General features: G+C 35.3%; 1 protein-coding gene across 1 annotated transcript; it reads left to right on the top strand.

The window, feature by feature from the left end:
• The first annotated feature begins 583 nt into the window (after nt 1-583).
• LOC107621758 (MADS-box transcription factor 22-like) lies at nt 584-8,259 on the top strand. Its single transcript, XM_088504387.1, has 9 exons — nt 584-676; nt 875-1,044; nt 3,315-3,393; nt 4,422-4,483; nt 5,262-5,361; nt 5,463-5,504; nt 6,774-6,812; nt 6,977-7,074; nt 7,917-8,259. The coding sequence occupies exons 1-9, from the start codon at nt 602-604 to the stop codon at nt 7,933-7,935; spliced, it is 684 nt and encodes a 227-aa protein (XP_088360513.1). The 5' UTR covers nt 584-601; the 3' UTR covers nt 7,936-8,259.
• Nucleotides 8,260-20,855: the final 12,596 nt, after the last annotated feature.

Here is a 20,855-nt window from a genome sequence, read left to right as displayed (position 1 = left end):
TTTGGTAAATAAAATTCAAAACAACAAAGTAGCAAACCTTATGCAATGTAATAGGCAGCATAAGAATCATCTTCTGGTCCAAAAACAATTATTTTCACAAAAATAATGACCAAGTATTATGTGTGACTATACTATACTCTAATATTTATTTATTTATTTTAATTTTTACTCTCTATTTTTTTTTTGTCAATACCAAAAGAATAATGGTGGTAAAGTGGGTCAGTTATTTATTTTAATTTCTGCCCATCTCATCCATTTACATAATATCTTGGTTTGGAATTGGCTGCTTTTTTGGTTGGATTTTAGGGATCTCTCTCTTTTTTCTTATTGCATTCTGCTTTCTTTACATCTAAGGGTTTAGGGTTGAAGATTCTTGTGGCAATGAACCACCTCCTCCCCTCCTCCTCCATTTTCTTTCTTTGGGATATTCTATATGCACCAACTTTAATTTCTTATCTCTTATTCTTTATGATTGAAAAAATTCTTCTTTTCTCTTCCAGTAACCACAACACTTTACACCCCTCCAAAAAAAAAAAAAAAAAAAAAAAACTTTTCTTCTCTATATATATATATATATATATATATATCTATAGGGTAGGTCATGCATATCACCACATATCCTAACTTGGGTGTTTCTTTATTGATTTCCTTTTTCGAATCATCTTCCATCTTCAAGGTCTCCCATTATATTATTATTATTGAGAGAGCTAATTATTTGGTTTTCTTTACTTGATATATGGAAAAAAATGTGTTGCATTGGATTAATGTTAATTTCATTAGATAAAAGTATATGATTTATTTATTTATTTTTCCCTTGTTGTTCTCGGATGAAACAAAAGTAATAATTAATTTTTGATTAAGAATGTCAAAACAGAAGATGGAAATAAAGAAGATAGAGAAGAATGCATCAAGGCAAGCAACCTTTAGTAAGAGGAAGAGAGGGATTTTCAAGAAGGCTAAGGAGCTTTCAACTCTTTGTGATGCTGACTTGGCTCTCATTGTCTTTTCTCCTTCCGGCAAGCTCTTCGATTTCGCTTCCTCAAGGTATTTATTTATTTATAATTTTATATATTATATCATTATGATTCATCATTAATAATATAATGTTTATCATATTTATTAGTAGATCTTCTCGTATTACTTTTCATGATGATAGTTTTCCTTTTCCCCTTTCTAGTAGTAATTTGATTTTTTTTCAATTTGTCAAGATTTTTTATATACACCATTACTAAGAGCTTCTAATTAACAAGAGTAATACACTTTCTAAATGTTTCTTAAGGAGAATAAAATGCTGTTGAGTTTGATTTTGATCATTTCTGTATTTGAAGGAGGAGTGTAGTGTGTGTTAAAATTCAAAATATGAGTATGAAAACACATTATTGTCATATTTTGAATCAAGTGAATAACAATAAAACTATTTTTATTGTTAAATTTATACGTTTAAATAGCCTTTTAAATAATTGGTTTAAAAATTATATTTTTTTACATCATGTTAGTATAAAACTCCAAACACATAGATATCCTCTATGTATGGTAATGGAAATATAGATACACACACATTCATTTTGACTTTTTTATTTGCTATTCATAACAATATTAAGTGACAAGTATCGATGATGAACATTCATTTTTCTTGGTCAATAAGCACCTCACATAAGGCTGCGTAGGATAATCTAAGACACTGAAAATAAAATATAAAAAATTTTATATTTTTATATTTTATTTGATAATAAATTAAAATAAATTATAAAAATTTAATTTATTTTTATTTTTTTATTTAAAAAATTTGAAACAAAAAATATAATAATAAAAAATTAATAAAAATAATAAAATTAATTTTATTTTTTATTAGTATCTCTATATTTTTTTTATTAAAATAAATACAAAATATACTAATTTAATATTTTTAAATATAATATTTTATTTATATTTTTTTTGTATTAAATATAATTTTGTGTCTATATTTCTGTTTCAATATCTGTAAACAAATATAGCCTAATAGACTTGGATTTAATTTACATATATAAGACTAGGAGGCTTAGTTAATGAAAATATATATAATAATACTTTAATTTAAACGTGAAATTAATTGATATGTATACCCTATATTATGTATTTAATTCCTAACTGTAATGAGTTGTGGAAAGAATTATATAAGGACGGAGTTGAGAAATGAATGCCTTTTGATGAGTTCAGACGAATCTTCAAACCGGAATCTGATACAAATACAAATAGTAGTAAGACTATCATATATAGAACGAACCATGGAAGCTCTTGATGATTAATTAATTGATTATATGTATATATGCATGGTTGGTTTAATTTGTGTGTGATAAAATTATTGGTGCTAGGTGTCAAAATTAGATAATACGTGTAAATTGTAGACCATGCTAGTTGTAATAATTCAATTGAGGATTGCATGTTCTTTGACAAGTGTCAACCCTCTTCATGCATAATGCATTACTCATTCACTCCCTCTTCTTCTCTCTGGTTATTGGTGGTGGGTGCGTCCCAACATTTCCATACATGCATGGTCTAGTTGTATATTATGACAATTTAAGTGCTATTATAATACTTTTATGAAATTTATTTATTAAAAATTAAAGAGTTTTTTCTTTTATATTTTCATAATAAGTTTAGTTATACACATATATACTTAATACATGTTGAATTCAGATAGATATTTTATTTGAATATAAAATAGAAAAAGTCTATGGATAAGTAATTTTTGTGTTTTGTGGCCAGCACTTAACCATAAAAAAAAAGTGAGTGATCTCCCACTATTAGATATAATCTCACACCATTAAAAACATTATTAATGACCAATTGATAGTTACAAAACACAAAAATTGCTGCCTCCTAACACTCCTCTATAAAATATTATGTTTACCAAAGTTTAGATAAGTACTACTGCATCATTTTTAGTCTTATAAAATTATAAAATTTGGGAAATACTTATATAATTTTAAATATAATATATTCAATGTGTTTTAAAGGTTTATTTTTATTTAAACTTTAGCAATGCATTAGATTATTTAAATATATAATTATGTCACGTTGCATTGAGGAGTTAATATTAATATATCAACGAATTTTAGGGGTCAGTATTTTTTATTAATTTTGACCAATATTTAATTAGCACAAGCGGCAAATTGTCTTCAACAAATAAATTATACTAATTTATGTATATAAATTTTAATAATGTATATAAATTTTAATAAGTATAAGTATAAATTATATTACCTTGTGTGTGTAAATTTTGGTATGTATATATATATATATATATATGCAAATTAAGCGTATGCTCATTGTAGTGTGCAGGAAGTAATTGAAAGATATCATATGCAAACAAGCATTTACAGATCACAAGACCAACAGTCTCATGAGTTTCAAGTAAGTAAGAGCATTTCTAATGAAGTGATTTTAATTTTTAGGGTATTATTTTTTGATATTTTTAAGAAATAAATTGATTTAAAATTAAAATTTATATTAAAATTGATTTATGAAATAAAATTAGTATCATTTTAGAGATACAATATTATTTTAATGAAAAACTAATAAAATTTTATTATTTGTATAATTATATTGATAAAATAATATAAAATTCTCTAATTGAACTAATACTAAGTATTAAAAAAAGTAAATTTTACTTTTAGTTTTAAATTTTTATTTATAATATATAGTTCTACAAATATTTTTATAAAATTCAAAATAAAATGAAATTAGAATTAGTATTAGAGATGATGCTCTAAGATTCTCCTTTTCCACTTTTCTCAAATGGAAACAACAGAACAAACTACAAAGGATTGGATTCCTATATGAAGTGATAAGGTTGATCAAATGAGAAATGAGATTTAATTATTTTGAAATTTAGTAGTATACTTTATACATAATGAAAGCTATAACTTATAACTGTTGTTATGATTATTATGTGTTTTATTTGAGAAGAAGATAAATAAATTTTTAATATTTTAATTCAAAGACAAAAAAAATTTTTACTAATAAAAATATAAAAATGTTATTCATTTATTTTTTAAAATACAAAATATTTAAGTTTTTTTTAAGGACTTATTTGTTTTTATGTATTTTAAACAAAAAGAGTTAGATTTTTCTAATGTTAAAATATAAGAGATATTTTTATATTTCTAATTGGTTAAAAATTTATTTGTCTTCAAATTAAAAGGTTAAAAATTTATTTATCATTTTTTTGTTTTATTTTCGCATGTTATAAATCTTTTCATTTTGAAGAAATTAAAACTAAAAAGAACAATTTATTTTTTTCTCTTATTTCGGTCATGTGTAATTAAATTTAAACTTTTAAGAGGTGTAATTTAATTCATTTTAAAAGTTTTGTATTCAATTATTTTATATCTTGTTAGAGAATGCATGTCTCACCAAATATTATATGCATATATATTTAGCTTGAGAAGGACACCTACTACCTGAAGTGCAAGGAACTAACAGATAAGACTATTGGACTCAGGTACAAACACATTGTGGCTATAGAATAAAGTTCTAAATTTAAGTAAAATATTTATCTAAGTCTATATAAATTATTATAACAATTTTTTAAATCACGTATTTCTTCTCTTTTTTCGTTTTTTTCAACTTCTCCTTCTCCTCTTTCTCATATTTTTTTTTCTAAATTTACGTAAGTTCTCCTCCTCCTTCTTCTCTTCCTCATCCTTTTTCTATTGTCATCATTAAATAATTTTGATTTATTTTTTAATTTATTTTATTTTATTTGTATGTTAATTTTGGTTCACTTAATACTATTGATAAGTATTATCAATTTTTTTATTCACAAATAAATTGAAATTAACACACAAATGAATCGAAATTAATTCACAAATAAACTAAAATAAACTAAAAAATAAACTGAAATTATTTAATGATAACACTAAAAAAAATTAAAATCAATAAAAATATTAATAAAATATTATTATTATTAGTGATTACAATAATAAAAGAGAAAAAGAAAAAGAAGAAGTAGAATCTGCGTACGACAAGGATTGTGATAAGATAAAAGGAAAGACAATTGGCTATATGATTGCATTATCCAAAATGAGGCCAAAAATGATAAAATACAATGTTGTAAAAGATTAATTAATTCCTCGTTTCACTTTAATTTTTTGCACTTTATTATATTTTTCAAATTTACTCCAATTATTATGTGCTCTATCGTAGCTCTTGTACCTTAATCTTTTTTATCTGAGCAACACTTATCTATTTTTTTTTTTTCAATTATAAATTCTTGACAGGCACTTGAATGGAGAGGAGCTGCAAGGAATGAAAATTCATGAACTACAGAAACTAGAGAAAGTGTTAGGAAAGGGTTTGGCTCGTGTTTCAAAAGAAAAGGTTTTTTCTCTGATCAATTTTGGATATCCATTTTTGCTTTAGATTTGGATTATATGCCTATATGTTACGTAACATTTAATCTTCATATTTTTTTTTTTCAGGATGAAAGAAATCTAAAAGATATTATTGAGATGAAGAAAAGGGTAAGGCTATATATATGTGTCTGAGTTTAATTAGTGACTTAACTTTTATCGTTAATATCAATCAATATTTTTTCAATATTTTTATTTTAAATTTTAAATAATAAATTTTAAATTATAAATACAAAATCTTATTATTTTAAACTCTATATCCTAACTCTAAATTCTCTAAAAAATATGATTAAACAAATAATTTTATAATAAAAAATTTATTAATATTACCCAAATAAAAATTGGTTCTACTATATTTATTCATAAAAAAAATTATGGAATTTAAGACCAATGCTTCTATATACATTGTGGTAGAAATTCACAAGTAATTGTTTTTATGTGAAATTGATAGATGAGAATTGTTAGTCTAACTATTTTCATTTATCAACTTCATATTATTACAAGAGTAAAGTATCGTTTTGTCCCCAATGTTTGGAGTAAGTCTCAAAGTTGTACCTAACGTTTTAATCGTTTTATTTAAGTCTCTAACGTTTTAAAATTTGCTCAATGTTGTCCTGCCGTTAGGGATCCGTTAACAGAATTGACGGCGGGACAAAATTGAGACGATTTTGAAACGTTAGGGACTTAAATAGAACGAAAACGTTGGGAACAAAAGCGATACATAGAAATAAATTTTAATTTTATCTTTCAATAATATCAATTTTTTAGTGTACATAGTATTCAATTATTTTTTAATCACATTTAAGTAAATTACACTTAATTGCATTACTTTCATTTTAAATAGATTTATTTTTTTTATAATTTTACACTTAAAGTTATAAGTTAATATAAAAATATAAAAAAATTTATTTAGAATGAAAGTAGTGTGATTAAGTATAATTTAATTAGATGAGATTAAAAAATAATTGAATATTATATACACTAAAAAATTAATATTATTGAAAGATAAAATTAAAATTTATTTTTATGTATCGTTTTTGTTCCCAATGTTTTCGTTCTATTTAAGTCCCTAATATTTCAAAATCGTCTTAATTTTGTCTTATCGTCAATTATGTTAATAACGGACCTTAACGGCAGGATAATATTGAGTCAATTTTAAAATGTTAAAGACTTAAATAGGACGATTGAAATTTTAGGGACAAATTTAAAACTTACCCTAATCGTTGAGGACAAAAACGATACTTTACTCTTATTATAATTGCACGTGAGTGTTTGCCAAATTCTACCTGTAAATTATAGCAATTAGCAAAGCATCAATCACCCTCGTAATTGACTCCATCACCACTCTTATTATGATATCCAAAATTATTGTTCATGCAGGGACTTCAAATGGTGCAAGACAACCATAGACTGAAACAGGTAATAACTGGTTTAAAAAATGGTGTTATTTAAAAACTTTTAAACCCAAGTAGTAGTTCAGGCCACGTTAATTATGCAGATAAAAAACAATAAATAAATATTAAGGAATCAATCAGAATGTGTGTTTTGACTGTTTTCTTTTTGATGAATTGTGTGTGTTTTAGATGAGAAGTCAAACAAACAGTCAAGGGCAATCATCAAAGTCAAACTCTGCTGAAGAGTCAGATAATCGTGATCATGGTGCTCCTAATCTCAACTTGGGGTTAGTTATGTCCAATAATTAGTTTACTTATTTTAAAGTAATTTATTTAGTGTTAGTTTGGGTTGATTTTTTTAATAAAAAAAGCAATTTTTTTAATAAAATATTTTTATTTAATTTAAAATTTATTTGATAACGTCTTTAAAAAAAATATTTTTATTAAAAAAAATAAATTATTTATTTTTTCTAAAAGATAGTAATAATTTGCTTTTAAAAAAAATAAAAATAAAATACGTTTTTAATATTTAAAAACTTATTTTTTTTTAAAAAATCGATCTAAATATAAAATAATTTTTGTCTATTAAATTTAAAAAATAAAAATAAAAAAATAAATATTTTTTTCAAAAGCCAATCTAACATATGTTAATTCCACCTTTACTTGAAAAGCAAAAGTAACTTCTTATTGTCATGGTTTGTTATTCTGTAGAGTGTATTTAAGCACGTGTATTTTACTTCACAATAAGTAGTTAGTTAGATAACAGTTTAGCACGTATATCTTATTATACAGTTAGTTTAATCAATGAGTGATGAATCGTTTTTCATTGTTCACTTTAGTAGTATATAAAATAGGGGTAGTGGTAGGTAACCAAAAAATAATGTATAATATAGATAGATAAGGTTAAGGAGACAATAATTTAAAATTATTTTATTTAATTTAATATTTATATAATTTTGTTTATGAAATACTCATAATTACACATTTATTATACCTAATATTAGGTACTTATTTTAGTATTAATTACTGAATGCAAACAAAAGTTAAAAAAAAAAAAGTTATGACTACATAGTAATATTTTTGCGAGTTAAAGAAGCTCATCCATAATTTCAACTATAATTTGTTGCAGGCTTCCGATGTTCAAATGAAATGAAACCGTAAAAAGTTAATTTTGGAGAAGCGCAGTTGTGTTCTCTTTCATTATTAGCTCAAATAATATCCTTATTAGTATTAAGTAGTAGTATGTATAATTGTAATTGTATATAATAATGGTGAATGATGATATACATGGTTATGATATTATCGATGATCACCAAAGATACTATTACGTAGCATAACAGGTTAATAATAAATTAATAACCATCTGACATGAGATGTCGACGCCAAAACAATACAATCGAATATTATTTAGATTTCTGTACTTATAAGCTTCTGTAATTGATATTTTGCGTAATAAATGGTGCATATAATTATCATGTCACAGTTGCATTAACCTTGATTCCTTTGGTGTAATTCCTCTGTTTTTGCTTCGTAATATATATTCTTAGCACTTGAATAATTTACAAGAATGATATAAGACCGCACACCAAAGGACATGCAACATGCATGGTTAGTGGTTACAGGCTTAAGAGTCAAAAGGTAACCATAAACCATTACAAGGTGCGTGTTATCCACTTCATAATACACCGTATTAACTAATATTTTGATTGTTCTATAAATTAAGGAGTAAAGTATCGTTTTTGTCCCAATGTGTGGGATAAATTCTATTTGTGTCTCTAACGTTTAAATCGTTCTATTTGTATCCTTAATTGTATTTAATGTGTTTTCTCAACCTACTCTCCTTTAGCTTAAATGATTCTATATGCATTATACAACATTTAAAAAATAACGATAAATAATATTATACATCCAAATTTTTTTATTAATAAAGTTTAATCAAGTTGGTTGTCTAACATAACAAAAATTAGTATTTAGATAATATTATTTTAAATTTTTTGTTTAATTTAGTTGGATCTAAATAAAAAAACTTAAATATATAATATTGTACTCAATAATGATCAGACATACTAATTACTAGTCCAAAATGTTAGTACTATTCCCTGTGATATAGCAAAAAATGACATAGCAAAAAATGATATACCAATTGTTACGATGGGTAACCGGAGATTAATGGGCTGGACTCGTTAGGTTGGTCCAATCGTCTGAGAAAAGAAGCCTCCGAGTGGATCTACATCTTCGGGCCTCCATCCGACTTGTAAGTGAGAGAGAATGGGGGTGGTACCTGCAAAGACACTCCGATACCTAAGTTAGCAAGGGTGTAAGCAGGTCTAGAGAGTATTGGGACTTAGTGATACCTGAGGGGTGTCAGTGTATTTATAGTGGTGAGCCAATAACCACCGTTGGAGTAGTTCCACCTTTTAAGGGGGATAACCGTCCCTTTATCTTAGGGAAGTTGGGATATGACTCCTAGAAGTGGGTTGAGAGATTTTAGGGGCAGTTACTTATTTGAATGAGTGTTATCTGCCAGCTAATATTTGTCCCCGACTTCTTTAGAGCAAGTCGTGGTAATAACCGACCTCTTGAGGGAAGGTCGGTGCAGAGTGAGGGTCAATCTTTTGGATTGGGCATCTCATTTGTTCCTGGATCTTGGCGTTGGGCCAGAGTATGAACAGTGTCCCTACTCGAGCCCAATCTCTTTTTAAGAGTTGGAGTCGAGTATCTCAACTCGGGTTTGTAACCGACCTGGTGAGGAACCGACGTGATTGTTTAGAACTAACGTGTTTTTAAATTTCTCAATAGTCGTGTCTAATCAAAACGTCGCGTTCGTTAGGAATTTGCATATTCATACGCGGAGATCAGTTACATTAGTAACGGTGCACCTCTTTAGTGACGGCCTCCGTTTTTACCATTATGCCCCTAACGTATTTATAAATACTTTCCCTCTCTTTCTTTATTTCGTTTATGAAAACCTTCGTATTTGTCTTCCTCATTCAAAAAGAAAAACTCTGTTCGCGAGGATTCATCCTTTTTCTAAGCCTTCACTGCCCCTATCCCTATTTCAAGCAAAGGTTAGTTCTTTTCTCTGCTCTCTTTTTTACAAAATGCTTTTGTTTGCATGTTTTCGTTTTGAGAGGAGGGTTGACTATAGGCTTAGTGACTCTGTTTTGTTTGAGGATTTGATCCCAGGCCCTTTAGAGTCCCTGCTTTTGATCCTTTTTCCTTTGTAGGTTTCGCTATTTTTTATATAGGGAGAAAATGTCTTCTCTAGAATTCCTTGCTCAGTGGGTGGATGTCACGGTTCTTGGGGAAGAACCTTTGATAGATACCGACTACATCACTGATCTTTGCACGCATCATAGGATCTGTGCACTTGATGAGGACGAGCCAAAATATGAACTGATTGCTGACAAATGAATTTTTGCCGGTATAGAAATTATCAAATGATCAATCGTAGTATAGTCTAAACCGACGCAAAATCCTTCATCAAACAAATCTACAATCTATATCCGAGAGTACTAGTCTCCCGAGTCGTTCTCCCTTGGAATTGCCAAAGTGTGCATCTTATTGATTTAGTAAGCCTTGTTGGAATTCCTTGAAGGTTTTAGCAAAGTAATGAGAAACAAACAATCAATTATCAAAAGACTTGGCTTAGGGTTGGCATTAGAAATTCTATCCTTATAGTCCATTCAATGTTGACAACAATTAGGCCTTGCTTCATTTAGTTATCCCCTAGGTATAGAGGGAGGTCAAATGAAAGCAATCAACTTGAGTCACAAGTCCTAGCTTCACCTTATGGGAATCTAGCTTTAGTGCACTCCAAGCCAAATAGCAATCCCTAATTCCAAATCAACTATTGATACAACTATTCAACTTCTTCCAAGGACCAAACCCTATGCCAAGTGTGAAAATTCTACTCCATAGCTAGTGTTGTCATTTTATCAAACATGTGATGAGCAAGAAGGAAAGTCATAGTAAAATGAGAAGAAAAGTCGAATTGAAAGTATTGCAACACAAAGATCTAACAACAAGTCTCAAAGAGTAGCAATGAAAATTGAATTCTCAAAATAGAGACGAAATCCAAAATTACAAAGTTGAATTCTAGATCTATGAGAATTGATCAATTGCATCTACTACTTGAAATTGGAGAAGAAAATCTATGACATAAACAAAGTGGAGTGAGAATTGTAATGGATCTCACCAAAAAGTCATTGAAAATTCAGAAATTAGATGAGGATGAACCCTAGTGAAGCTTGGAATCTCCCCCTTCTTCTCCCAAAAAGTATAACTAACTCTCCTCTCCCCAAAATATCTAGATCTAGAAAATAAACTAAAAATTTTTCTTAACCCTTGCTCCTTTGGTCTTCTTAAGCTTTTCCCGCCAAGGTGTTTCCCCAAAAGTGGGATCCTTAACTGCCTCCACGCCTAAGTCACGTGACTTCTTAAAAAAATCATATTCGCAAATCGGCGCGCACGCGCAAGGTACGCGCACGCGCCGTCGAGACGTCTTGTAATGTGCGCGGAGGCGTGATGTACGCGTGCGCACCCATGAAGATCCTGACTTAGCCGCTTCTTAAGCCGGCTCTTGGCTTTGGCTTCACGTTGCCCTATCCGCGCGGGCGCGCCAAGTGCGCGCACGCGCCCATGCGGAAATTTCCAAAGCTTAATCCTCATGCTTCCTTCCTTTGTACCCGTCTTTCTTCTCTCTTTCGGTCCATTCCTACTCTATATCCTGAAACCACTTAACACACAAGTCACGGCATCGAATGGCATCAAGAGAAGATTAGAAATGTATCTATTTTAGTGCAAAGTAAGCATGTTTTCATTCATGAGGCGAAACTAGGAAAGGGATGCAAAATCTTGTATTTTCATATAGAAAGTGTGTGGAATCATTGATAAAACCCCTGAAATCAGCACAAGATAAACCCTCAAATTGGGGTTTGTCAACCTCCCCACACTTAGATTCTAGCATGTCCTCATGCTTAGAGAAATGCAAAGAAACACAGAAGACCGAGGGATTGCAAAAGTATAAGACTCATGAAGTGCAACCTACTTATATGCATGCAACTATGACTAGTGCCACTATCCACTTGGTTGGGAGCAAATTAGCCTTCTTAGGACATATGCGAGCACATGGGATACGATGGTGGTCAAAGCATAGGACTTGCCACTTTCTAAGCATCAAATGCAATATGCGCAACCTTGCATGAGGAATGCTCGCGAGAGCCGGGAATCAAAGGATTGAGCATCGAACCCTCGTCGGAAGTGTTTGCACTCTAATCACTCGGTGTCTGGGGTTTATTCTCTCAATTCTCCCCTAATCATGCTTTCCAAGATTTGTTTTTCATCTAACAATCAACAATTATTCAATGCATGCATACAATTATCATGAGGTCTTTTCCTAGGTCGTAATGGGGTTAGGGTCAAGGTAGGGTCATATATGGCTAGTGGACTTAGGATTTGAATCTTTGATTAACTTAAACTTTTCCCACCTAACCTATATAATGACCTATACAATTAAGTGCTAACCTAACTACCCATTCCTCACTTTTCCACATACTTATGCATTTTCTTTTCGTTTCACTATACTTATGCATTGATTCCTCTTGAGCTTCACTTTGGGGCATTTTGTCCCCTTTTTATTATTTTTCCTCTTTCTCTTTTTTTTTTCTTTCTTTTTCTATTTTTTTCTTTTCTTTTCCATATTGTTTTTTCTTTTTTCTTTTGTTCTTTTGTTTTTCTCATTTTTTTTTCTATATACAAGAGCGTCAATGCATAAGGTTTTACATTTGATCAATACATGAGTATATACCAAATTCCCAATATTTTCAATAATAATACAAAATACTCTCTTATTCACCCAATGTCCCAAGGTTCCCACACTTGAATGATACTCACACACACTAGCCTGAGCTAATCAAAGATCCAAATAAGGACTTTTATTGTTTTCCGCTTTAAGGCTTGTAATGTGCTAAATTAAGAACAAAGTGGGTTAATCGTAGGCTCAAATTTGGCTAACAAAGGAAGATAGAAGGTAAGGCCATTTGGGTGAGTGAGCTAATGAAATGATGGCCTCAATCATATAAATGCATGAATACACCAAATAATGGACATAAAGAATCAAACAAATCAAGGATCACAATCATAGAAAGAGAATAATGCACACAAGAAGGAAAAATAAGTGGTTATAAGATGTAACCACACCATTAGGCTCAAATCTCACAAGCTTGTGTTCTTAACTTCAAACCCATGTTCCAAAATATAATTCTTCATGCAATTTTGGCATCAAAGCATTTAAAATTTGCAATGCCATGGTCGCCCCAAAGTGTTGGTTTCCTAAGAGAGAATTTCATTGTTCCAACCAAGCAGACTTATCATGCGAATGGTGCCAACTAAAACCTAATCATGCAACCTATCCTAATTTATTCAGATTTATTCAGATGTTACCTACGGAGATCGGTCGGCCGACCTCCCCACACTTAAAACTTAGCACGGTCCTCCGTGCTAGAGGTTAGGCGCACTCGGCCGAGTGTGCCACATCTCCAATGCCATTGCTATCTCCGCTTGAAGTTGCGGTGGAGGTGGAGATATCGGGTTCCTCCATAGGTGGGGTGATTATGCTTAGAAACCTCTTCACATGAGCATAGCGGCGTTGATTACGCCTCTCATAACGGTCTAATTTGTTGTGAAGGTCCTCAAGGCGTTGGGCGGCCGATTTTTGTGATGTAGATGAAGTGGTAGCGTGGCCAGTTGGTGTGGGCAGTTCAATGTCCTTGGTGACTTCCGGAGGCTTGAGGCATCTCTTGGTCGGAATGATATCACCATCGACCGGTATTGAGGTTCGCCTATCTTTAGTCTCCCGGTTGACGCCGGCTTTCGCAACTAATGCCGTCACTAAAGCGGGGAATGGTAGATTTTCCTTGGCATGAATGCGCCCCATGGATTGACGGATGGCACGCGGAACGTCGACCGGTTTCTCGGTCAAGATGCACCATATCAATAAGGCAAGCTCGACGGTGATGGATGACCCATGTGTGCTTGGGAGCACGTAGTGAGCTAGAATTTGGGACCATGCCGTGGCTTCTTGAGTGAGGTGTCGGACATCTAAACCCTTGGGTCTTCGCTTTATGGTCCCCCGAATCCAATATGCGTCGGGTAAAGCAATGACGCGGAGGATCGCGCTCCAATCGAATGCGCGGTCAACGCATGTAGCCAAGACTTCTTGGTAGGCGTCATATGCATCCGTTGACGGTTCAATCCCAAGGACTTCTCGGATGGTTTCCACGGTGACCGACACTTGTTTTTGGCGCACAAATATTGATGTGAGATGAGGTGAGTGGAAGTTGGAGTAGAATTCCACCACCCATGAGAGATTGGCCTCCTTCGGTTGCCTCAAGAGGAACCTCCATTGCCTCCGGTCAATGTGTGGCATCACAATCGGACTGAGGTGAGCCGGTAAGACTAGGAGGGGTTCCGGATGGTAATTCCTTTCAATCATTCTGGCGTAAACAAGTTCGCAGTAACGGTTGGAAAACTTGTTTGAATCCTTAGGAGGGTTGTCCTTCTCTAGAACGTCAACGGGGCCCTTGGTCTTCTTCAGGAGGGGCCTGGCCGTTAGTTCTTGGCGCACTTTATTGGAAGCTGGCTTCTTGGGCCTTTCCCGTTGTCCTTTTTGATGACCATCCTGTGGAAGCAAGAAAGGGAAAATATCAAACTCAAAGAAGTGGAGGTACATGAGCACTATGTAATGAAAAGTTATGCCATAAAATATGGGTATCTTTGTTACATGACAGCTGCAACATGTAACTAGGATAATGTGTGAAGAGCAAGGCAAATTATTTTCATGTGGTGCAAGGGTAGTTTAAGCATGCAAGGAAGAGGCATGAGAAGCGCACACCCTTGGGGACCATAATTGGAAGGCAAGCTAAGAAAATGGGAATGAATGGTTTGTGGAAAGTGGGGATGCACTCAAAAGTGATTGGTTGAGAGGCAAGGTAGTCACAATGAGTCCAAAATTCAAGTGTGCCTTTCATCGAACACTTGGCGTGCATCCTTGAAGTAGTATGTGATTATGTGAAAATGAGAGCAATGTAACATTCCACAATCCATTATTAATGATTATAATGCATATTGATTGCAAGAAAAGTAAGCAACACCATTCATCTATTCATGTAAGTGAGTTTGAGACCCAAATGCCCATGAAGAATTGGATTGAAAGAGAGGGGAGAGCAAAGACATCCCAAGGGAGTAACTAGAGAAAGAAGGAAGAGAGAAGAAAAAAGAAGAAAGAAGCTACCTAAAAGATGGTGCAACTAAATGAATAAGAACTACAAGAGATTAATGGACTAAGAGGGAGCCTAGTATAATACCTTGTGAGATGGAGAAGGATATGGGAGAAGAAGAGAAGTGAAGAGAAGTGGAATGAGAATGAAGGGATGAGTGTGCCCTTTTTTTTTTTTTTAAAGAAGGCGTCGATCACCGGCGCGTGCGCGCGCGGTGCGCGCTCGCGCAGGGAGTGAGGTGGACTAGGGGCGCGCGCGCGCACATTTCGCGTGCGCGTCCATGCGCTTGGGCTGGCGGCACAGGAGAGGCACAGGGGTGGCATAACTCTCTGGACGAAGTACCAGAGATGGCTTCAGCGCTTTTTGGCGCGCGCGCGCACAGTGCGCGCGCGCGTCCTCGTGGTTGTGCCCCAGGCATGAGAAGGGCCTGGAGGGGGCTCAACTCTCTGTGAAGTGGCCCAGAGAGGAGTGCAGAATAAAAGGGCGCGTGCGCGGTTGCGGCGCGCGCGCGCATTTCGTGCTCGCCTTGTATGGACGCGTGCGCGCCAGGTGCGCGCACGCGGCAAAGGTGCTGGGCCGGTGGCTTAGTGTAAGCTTGAGAGTGGCTTAACTCTCTGTAGGATGTACTAGGAGGGCAGCAAGGCAATCGGCGCGGACGCGCCATGTGCGCGCATGCGCAGAGGGGTGGTTTTTCTAAATTTGCAAGTGTTTACACCATTTTTTTTTCTTTTTTTTTGACATTTCAAAACCCCCCCCCCATACAGCCACATAAGCACTATAGCAGGGCATTTTACTTGGTAAACTATCAATGAAGTCAACAAATGAAGGGGGGTTGTCATTAAAATCTAGCTAACAAACATGAAGTCAAGTGTCTATGTACAAATCTTAAAGGAAGATCTTACCATGGTGGGGTGTCTCCCACCTAGCACTTTTGTTTAACGTCCTTAAGTTGGACTTTCAGTAGCTTATAGTGCTTGTTCAAGAGTTGCATCCCTCAAGAGGAACACTTCAAATTCCTTGGCGTTCTTTCTTTGCTCACCATGATACAATTTGAGACGGTGCCCGTTTACCTTGAAGATGTCCGGGTTTGATGGGTGGCGCAGGTGGTAGACTCCATAAGGTTCTACTTTCTCCACTTGGTAGGGCCCATCCCACCTTGATCTAAGCTTTCCGGGTAGTAATCTTAACCTTGAATTGTAGAGAAGGACTAGGTCACCGGGTCGGAATTCTCTTCTCCTAATGTTCTTGTCATGGATGGCTTTCAACTTTTCCTTATAAAGTCTAGAGTTGTCGTAAGCTTCCAATCTCAAACATTCTAATTCTGCCAATTGAAGCTTTCTCTCTACTCCGGCCCCACCCAAGCTCATATTACACTCCTTTACGGCCCAATAAGCTTTGTGTTCAATCTCCACCGGTAAGTGACATGCTTTATCATATACAAGCCGGAAGGGGCTCATGCCAATGGGTGTCTTGTAAGCCGTTCGATAGGCCCACAGTGCATCGGAGAGTTTAATGCTCCAATCTTTCCTATTCGGCTTTACAATCCTTTCTAACACATGCTTGATTTCCCGGTTAGAAACTTCGGCTTGGCCGTTTGTCTGAGGGTGGTAAGCCGTGGCGACTTTGTGGATGATGCCATATTTTCTCATGAGGCCGTCTATTCTTTTGTTGTAAAAGTGGGATCCTTGGTCACTTATGATTGCTCTTGGGGCGCCAAAGCGACAAATGATATTGTTCCTCACAAAAGAATACACAACATTAGCGTCATCCGTTCGGGTGGGGATTGCCTCCACCCATTTTGACACATAATCGACGGCTAACAAGATGTAGAGAAAGCCATTGGAACTTGGAAATGGTCCCATGAAGTCGATTCCCCATACGTCAAAGATTTCGCAAAAAAGCATATTTTGTTGGGGAATTTCGTCCTTCTTGGAAATATCTCCAAACCTAATACATTGGGGACAAGATTTGCAATAGAGAGAAGCATCTTTGAGAAGAGTTGGCCACCAAAATCCGCAATCAAGGATTTTTCTTGCCGTTCTTTGGGGCCCGTAGTGACCACCTCCTTCGGAAGCATGGTAAGCGTCCAAGATTGCTTGAAATTCGGTTTGAGGTATGCACCGTCGCATTATTTGGTCCGCTCCACACCTCCACAAATAGGGATCATCCCAAATATAGTATTTGGATTCGCTTTTCAGCTTATCCTTTTTGTTTTTGTCGAGATTAGGAGGGAAAGTGCGTGAAACCAAATAGTTTGCTATTGGGGCATACCAAGGAACCACTTCCGAGATTGCATGCAAAGCATCTAAAGGAAAGGAATCATTGATAGGAGTGGTGTCGCCTTTTATGTGTTCGAGGCGGCTTAAATGGTCCGCCACTAGGTTTTGGGAACCGCTCCTATCTTTGATTTCCAAGTCAAATTCTTGTAATAAGAGCACCCAACGAATTAATCTCGGTTTTGATTCCTTTTTTGCCAACAAGTACTTTAGTGCCGCGTGATCCGAGTACACTACTACCTTGGAACCAAGAAGATAGGCTCGGAACTTGTCCAAAGCAAAAACAATAGCTAGGAGTTCCTTTTCGGTAGTAGTGTAGTTGGATTGGGCTCCGTCTAATGTTTTGGAAGCATAAGCTATGACATAGGGAATCTTACCCTCGCGTTGTGCTAACGCGGCTCCTATCGCATAATTCGAAGCATCACACATGATTTCAAAGGGTTGAATCCAATTGGGTCCTCGTACAATAGGGGCTTGTGTCAATGCTACCTTGAGTTTGTCATATGCTTCCATACATTCCTTGCTCATCTCAAATTCGGTGTCTTTTTGTAGTAATCGAGAGAGAGGTAAGGCTACCTTGCTAAAGTCCTTGATGAATCTCCGGTAGAATTCTGCATGTCCAAGGAAAGAACGGACTTCCCTCTCGGAGGAGGGGTAAGGTAAACTGGATATGACATTTATCTTTGCCGGATCTACGGAGATGCCTTCCTTTGATACTATGTGTCCCAAAACAATGCCTTGTTTGACCATGAAATGACATTTTTCAAAATTTAAGACAAGGTTTGTTTTGGTGCATCTTTCTAAGACTTTTTCAAGGTTACCTAAGCAATGCTCAAATGACTCACCATACACGCTAAAATCATCCATGAAAACTTCCATCGATTGCTCTAGAAAGTCCGCAAATAGGCTCATCATGCATCTTTGAAACGTTGCCGGTGCATTGCATAGGCCAAATGGCATACGCTTGTAAGCATACGTTCCAAAGGGGCAAGTAAATGTGGTTTTTTCTTGGTCTTCTAGAGCAATATGAATTTGGAAGTATCCGGAGTAGCCATCAAGAAAACAATAGTATGATTTACCGGCTAACCGATCAAGCATTTGATCGATAAACGGTAGTGGAAAGTGATCTTTTCTTGTGGCCGCATTCAATCTTCGGTAGTCTATGCATACTCTCCAAGAATTCTGCACTCTTGTTGCTATAAGTTCACCACTTTCGTTTTTGATTGTTGTCACTCCGGACTTCTTTGGCACTACTTGGACCGGGCTTACCCATTCGCTATCCGAGATAGGATAGATGATGTCCGCTTCAAGTAGCTTAGTGACTTCTTTCTTTACCACCTCAAGAATGGTTGGGTTAAGTCTCCTTTGAGGTTGTCGGACCGGTCTTGCTCCTTCTTCAAGAAATATGCGGTGCTCGCATACTTGGGGGCTTATTCCCACTAGATCCGCCAAACTCCACCCAATTGCCCTTTTGTTTTTCCTCAATACATTCAGCAATTTTTCTTCTTGTTGAGGAGTTAACTCTTGTGCAATTATCACGGGTAGCTTTTGGGCTTCATCAAGGTATGAATACCTTAAGTGAGGTGGTAGTGGCTTCAATTCCATCCTCTTGTCATTCCTTGAAGTTTGAGTTTCCGGATGGTTTGTATGATGTGTGGTATTTAGTTCGCTTGACTTTTCATTTGCTTCGTCGACCATGCACTTCTCATCTAGTCTTGCAAGATGCACTTCGGCTACTATGTTATCGATTGGGTCACACCGAAATAGAGAGTGGTTCTCTGGTGGATGCTTCATTGCTTCCTCTAGGCTAAAGCTTACAATTCTCCCATCTATTTCAAATGAGTAGTTCCCCGAGTAAGCATCAAGCTTAAATCTAGAAGTTCTCAAGAATGGCCTTCCAAGTAGGATAGATGATGCTCTCTCAATTTCGCTTGACGGCATTTCAAGGACATAGAAGTCAATCGGAAACACCAACCCCTTTATATTCACCAATACATCTTCCGCAACACCTGCTACGGTTATTATGCTTTTATCCGCTAGGACAAATCTTGCCGTCGACCTTTTTAGTGGTGGCAACTTCAATACCCGGTAAACGGAGAGCGGCATGATGCTAACACATGCTCCGAGGTCACACATACAATCTCTAAATTGAACTCCATTGACGGTGCAAGTGACCATACAAGGGCCCGGGTCATCACACTTCTCCGGCAATGTTCCCATTAAAGAGGAAATAGAACTTCCCAATGGGATGGTTTCCAATTCAAGAATTCTATCCTTGTTTATGCATAAATCTTTGAGGAATTTGGCATATCTAGGAACTTGGTGGATGGCATCAAAGAGGGGGATGGTTACCTCAACTTTCTTGAACATTTCTACCATTTTGGGGTCGAGTTCTATGCGCTTTTTAGCTTTCTTTGCAAGTGTTGGAAATGGAAGTGGTTGAGCAATTTCTTCTTCCAAGGTTCTTTTGGCCTTGGTTGTCTCCCTTGTTGGTTGGGCTTCATCCTCAACTATGGCTTGTGGTGTCTCCTCTTCCACTACCTCTTCTATATCTATTCTCTCTTCCTCTTGGGCGGTTGTGATAGGACTTGGGTCCTTTGCTTCCTTCTCTTTTAGTTGTGTACCGGATCTAAGGGTGATGGCATTGATGCCCCCTTTTGGATTTGGTTGAGGTTGAGAGGGAATGACACTTTGGATTGGGGGTTGAGGAGTGGGGGTCGATGGTGTGTCTATGCGTGCAAGAAGAGCTTGTAGTGTAGAGGTGAGGCCGGTGAGGCCGGAAGCAAGTGTGTTTTGTAATTCCTTTTGGCCTTGGATAATGGTCTGGAGTGTTTCGTCTTGGTTGGAGGGGGTGGTTGCATATGTGAGTTGAGGAGTTTGTGATTGGTTGGGTGGTGGTCTTTGATGTGGTGGTTGATATGTTTGGTAGTTTCTTTGTGGGTTTTGTTGATTGTATGGTTGATTTTGTAAGTTGTATGGTCGGTTTTGTGAGAAATTTTGCGGGTTGTTATTCCATCTTTGACCTCCTCCATTGTTGTTGTTGTCCCTATTCCCTTGTTGATGATTGTCTTTCCAATTTTGATTATTGTGTCCACTTCCTTGGTTGTAGCCTCCTCCTTGATAAGGGTGTCCTTGGTTAGGATTACCTCCTTGGTAGTACCCTTGATTAGGGCGGTCATAGAAATTATGGGTAGCCGCCAAGGTGTTGTCTTCTTGAAGGCTTGGGCACTCATCCGTGTGGTGAGAGTAGCAAGAGCAAATGTCACATACTCTTTGAGGGACCAATTGTTGGTTGTGTTGTTGAGGTGGTGGAGGGTGTTGTTGATATGATTGAGGTTGTTGTGGTTGTTGTTGGTTCAATTGGAGTTGCCTCAAGACGGATGTCATCTCATTCAAGGATTGAGTTAGAGCGGTGGCTTCACTACTAGTTGATACCTCGTTCACGGTCCTTGGACGGTTGACTCTTCGCCTCATATGTTGATTGGATTCGGCTAAGTCAATAATAAGTTGCCA

The sequence above is a fragment of the Arachis ipaensis genome, chromosome B10 (assembly GCF_059453495.1).
Source record: "Arachis ipaensis isolate K30076 ecotype BB chromosome B10, ASM5945349v1, whole genome shotgun sequence".
Classification (NCBI taxonomy): domain Eukaryota; kingdom Viridiplantae; phylum Streptophyta; class Magnoliopsida; order Fabales; family Fabaceae; genus Arachis; species Arachis ipaensis.
This window is presented reverse-complemented; position numbering and strand designations above follow the sequence as displayed.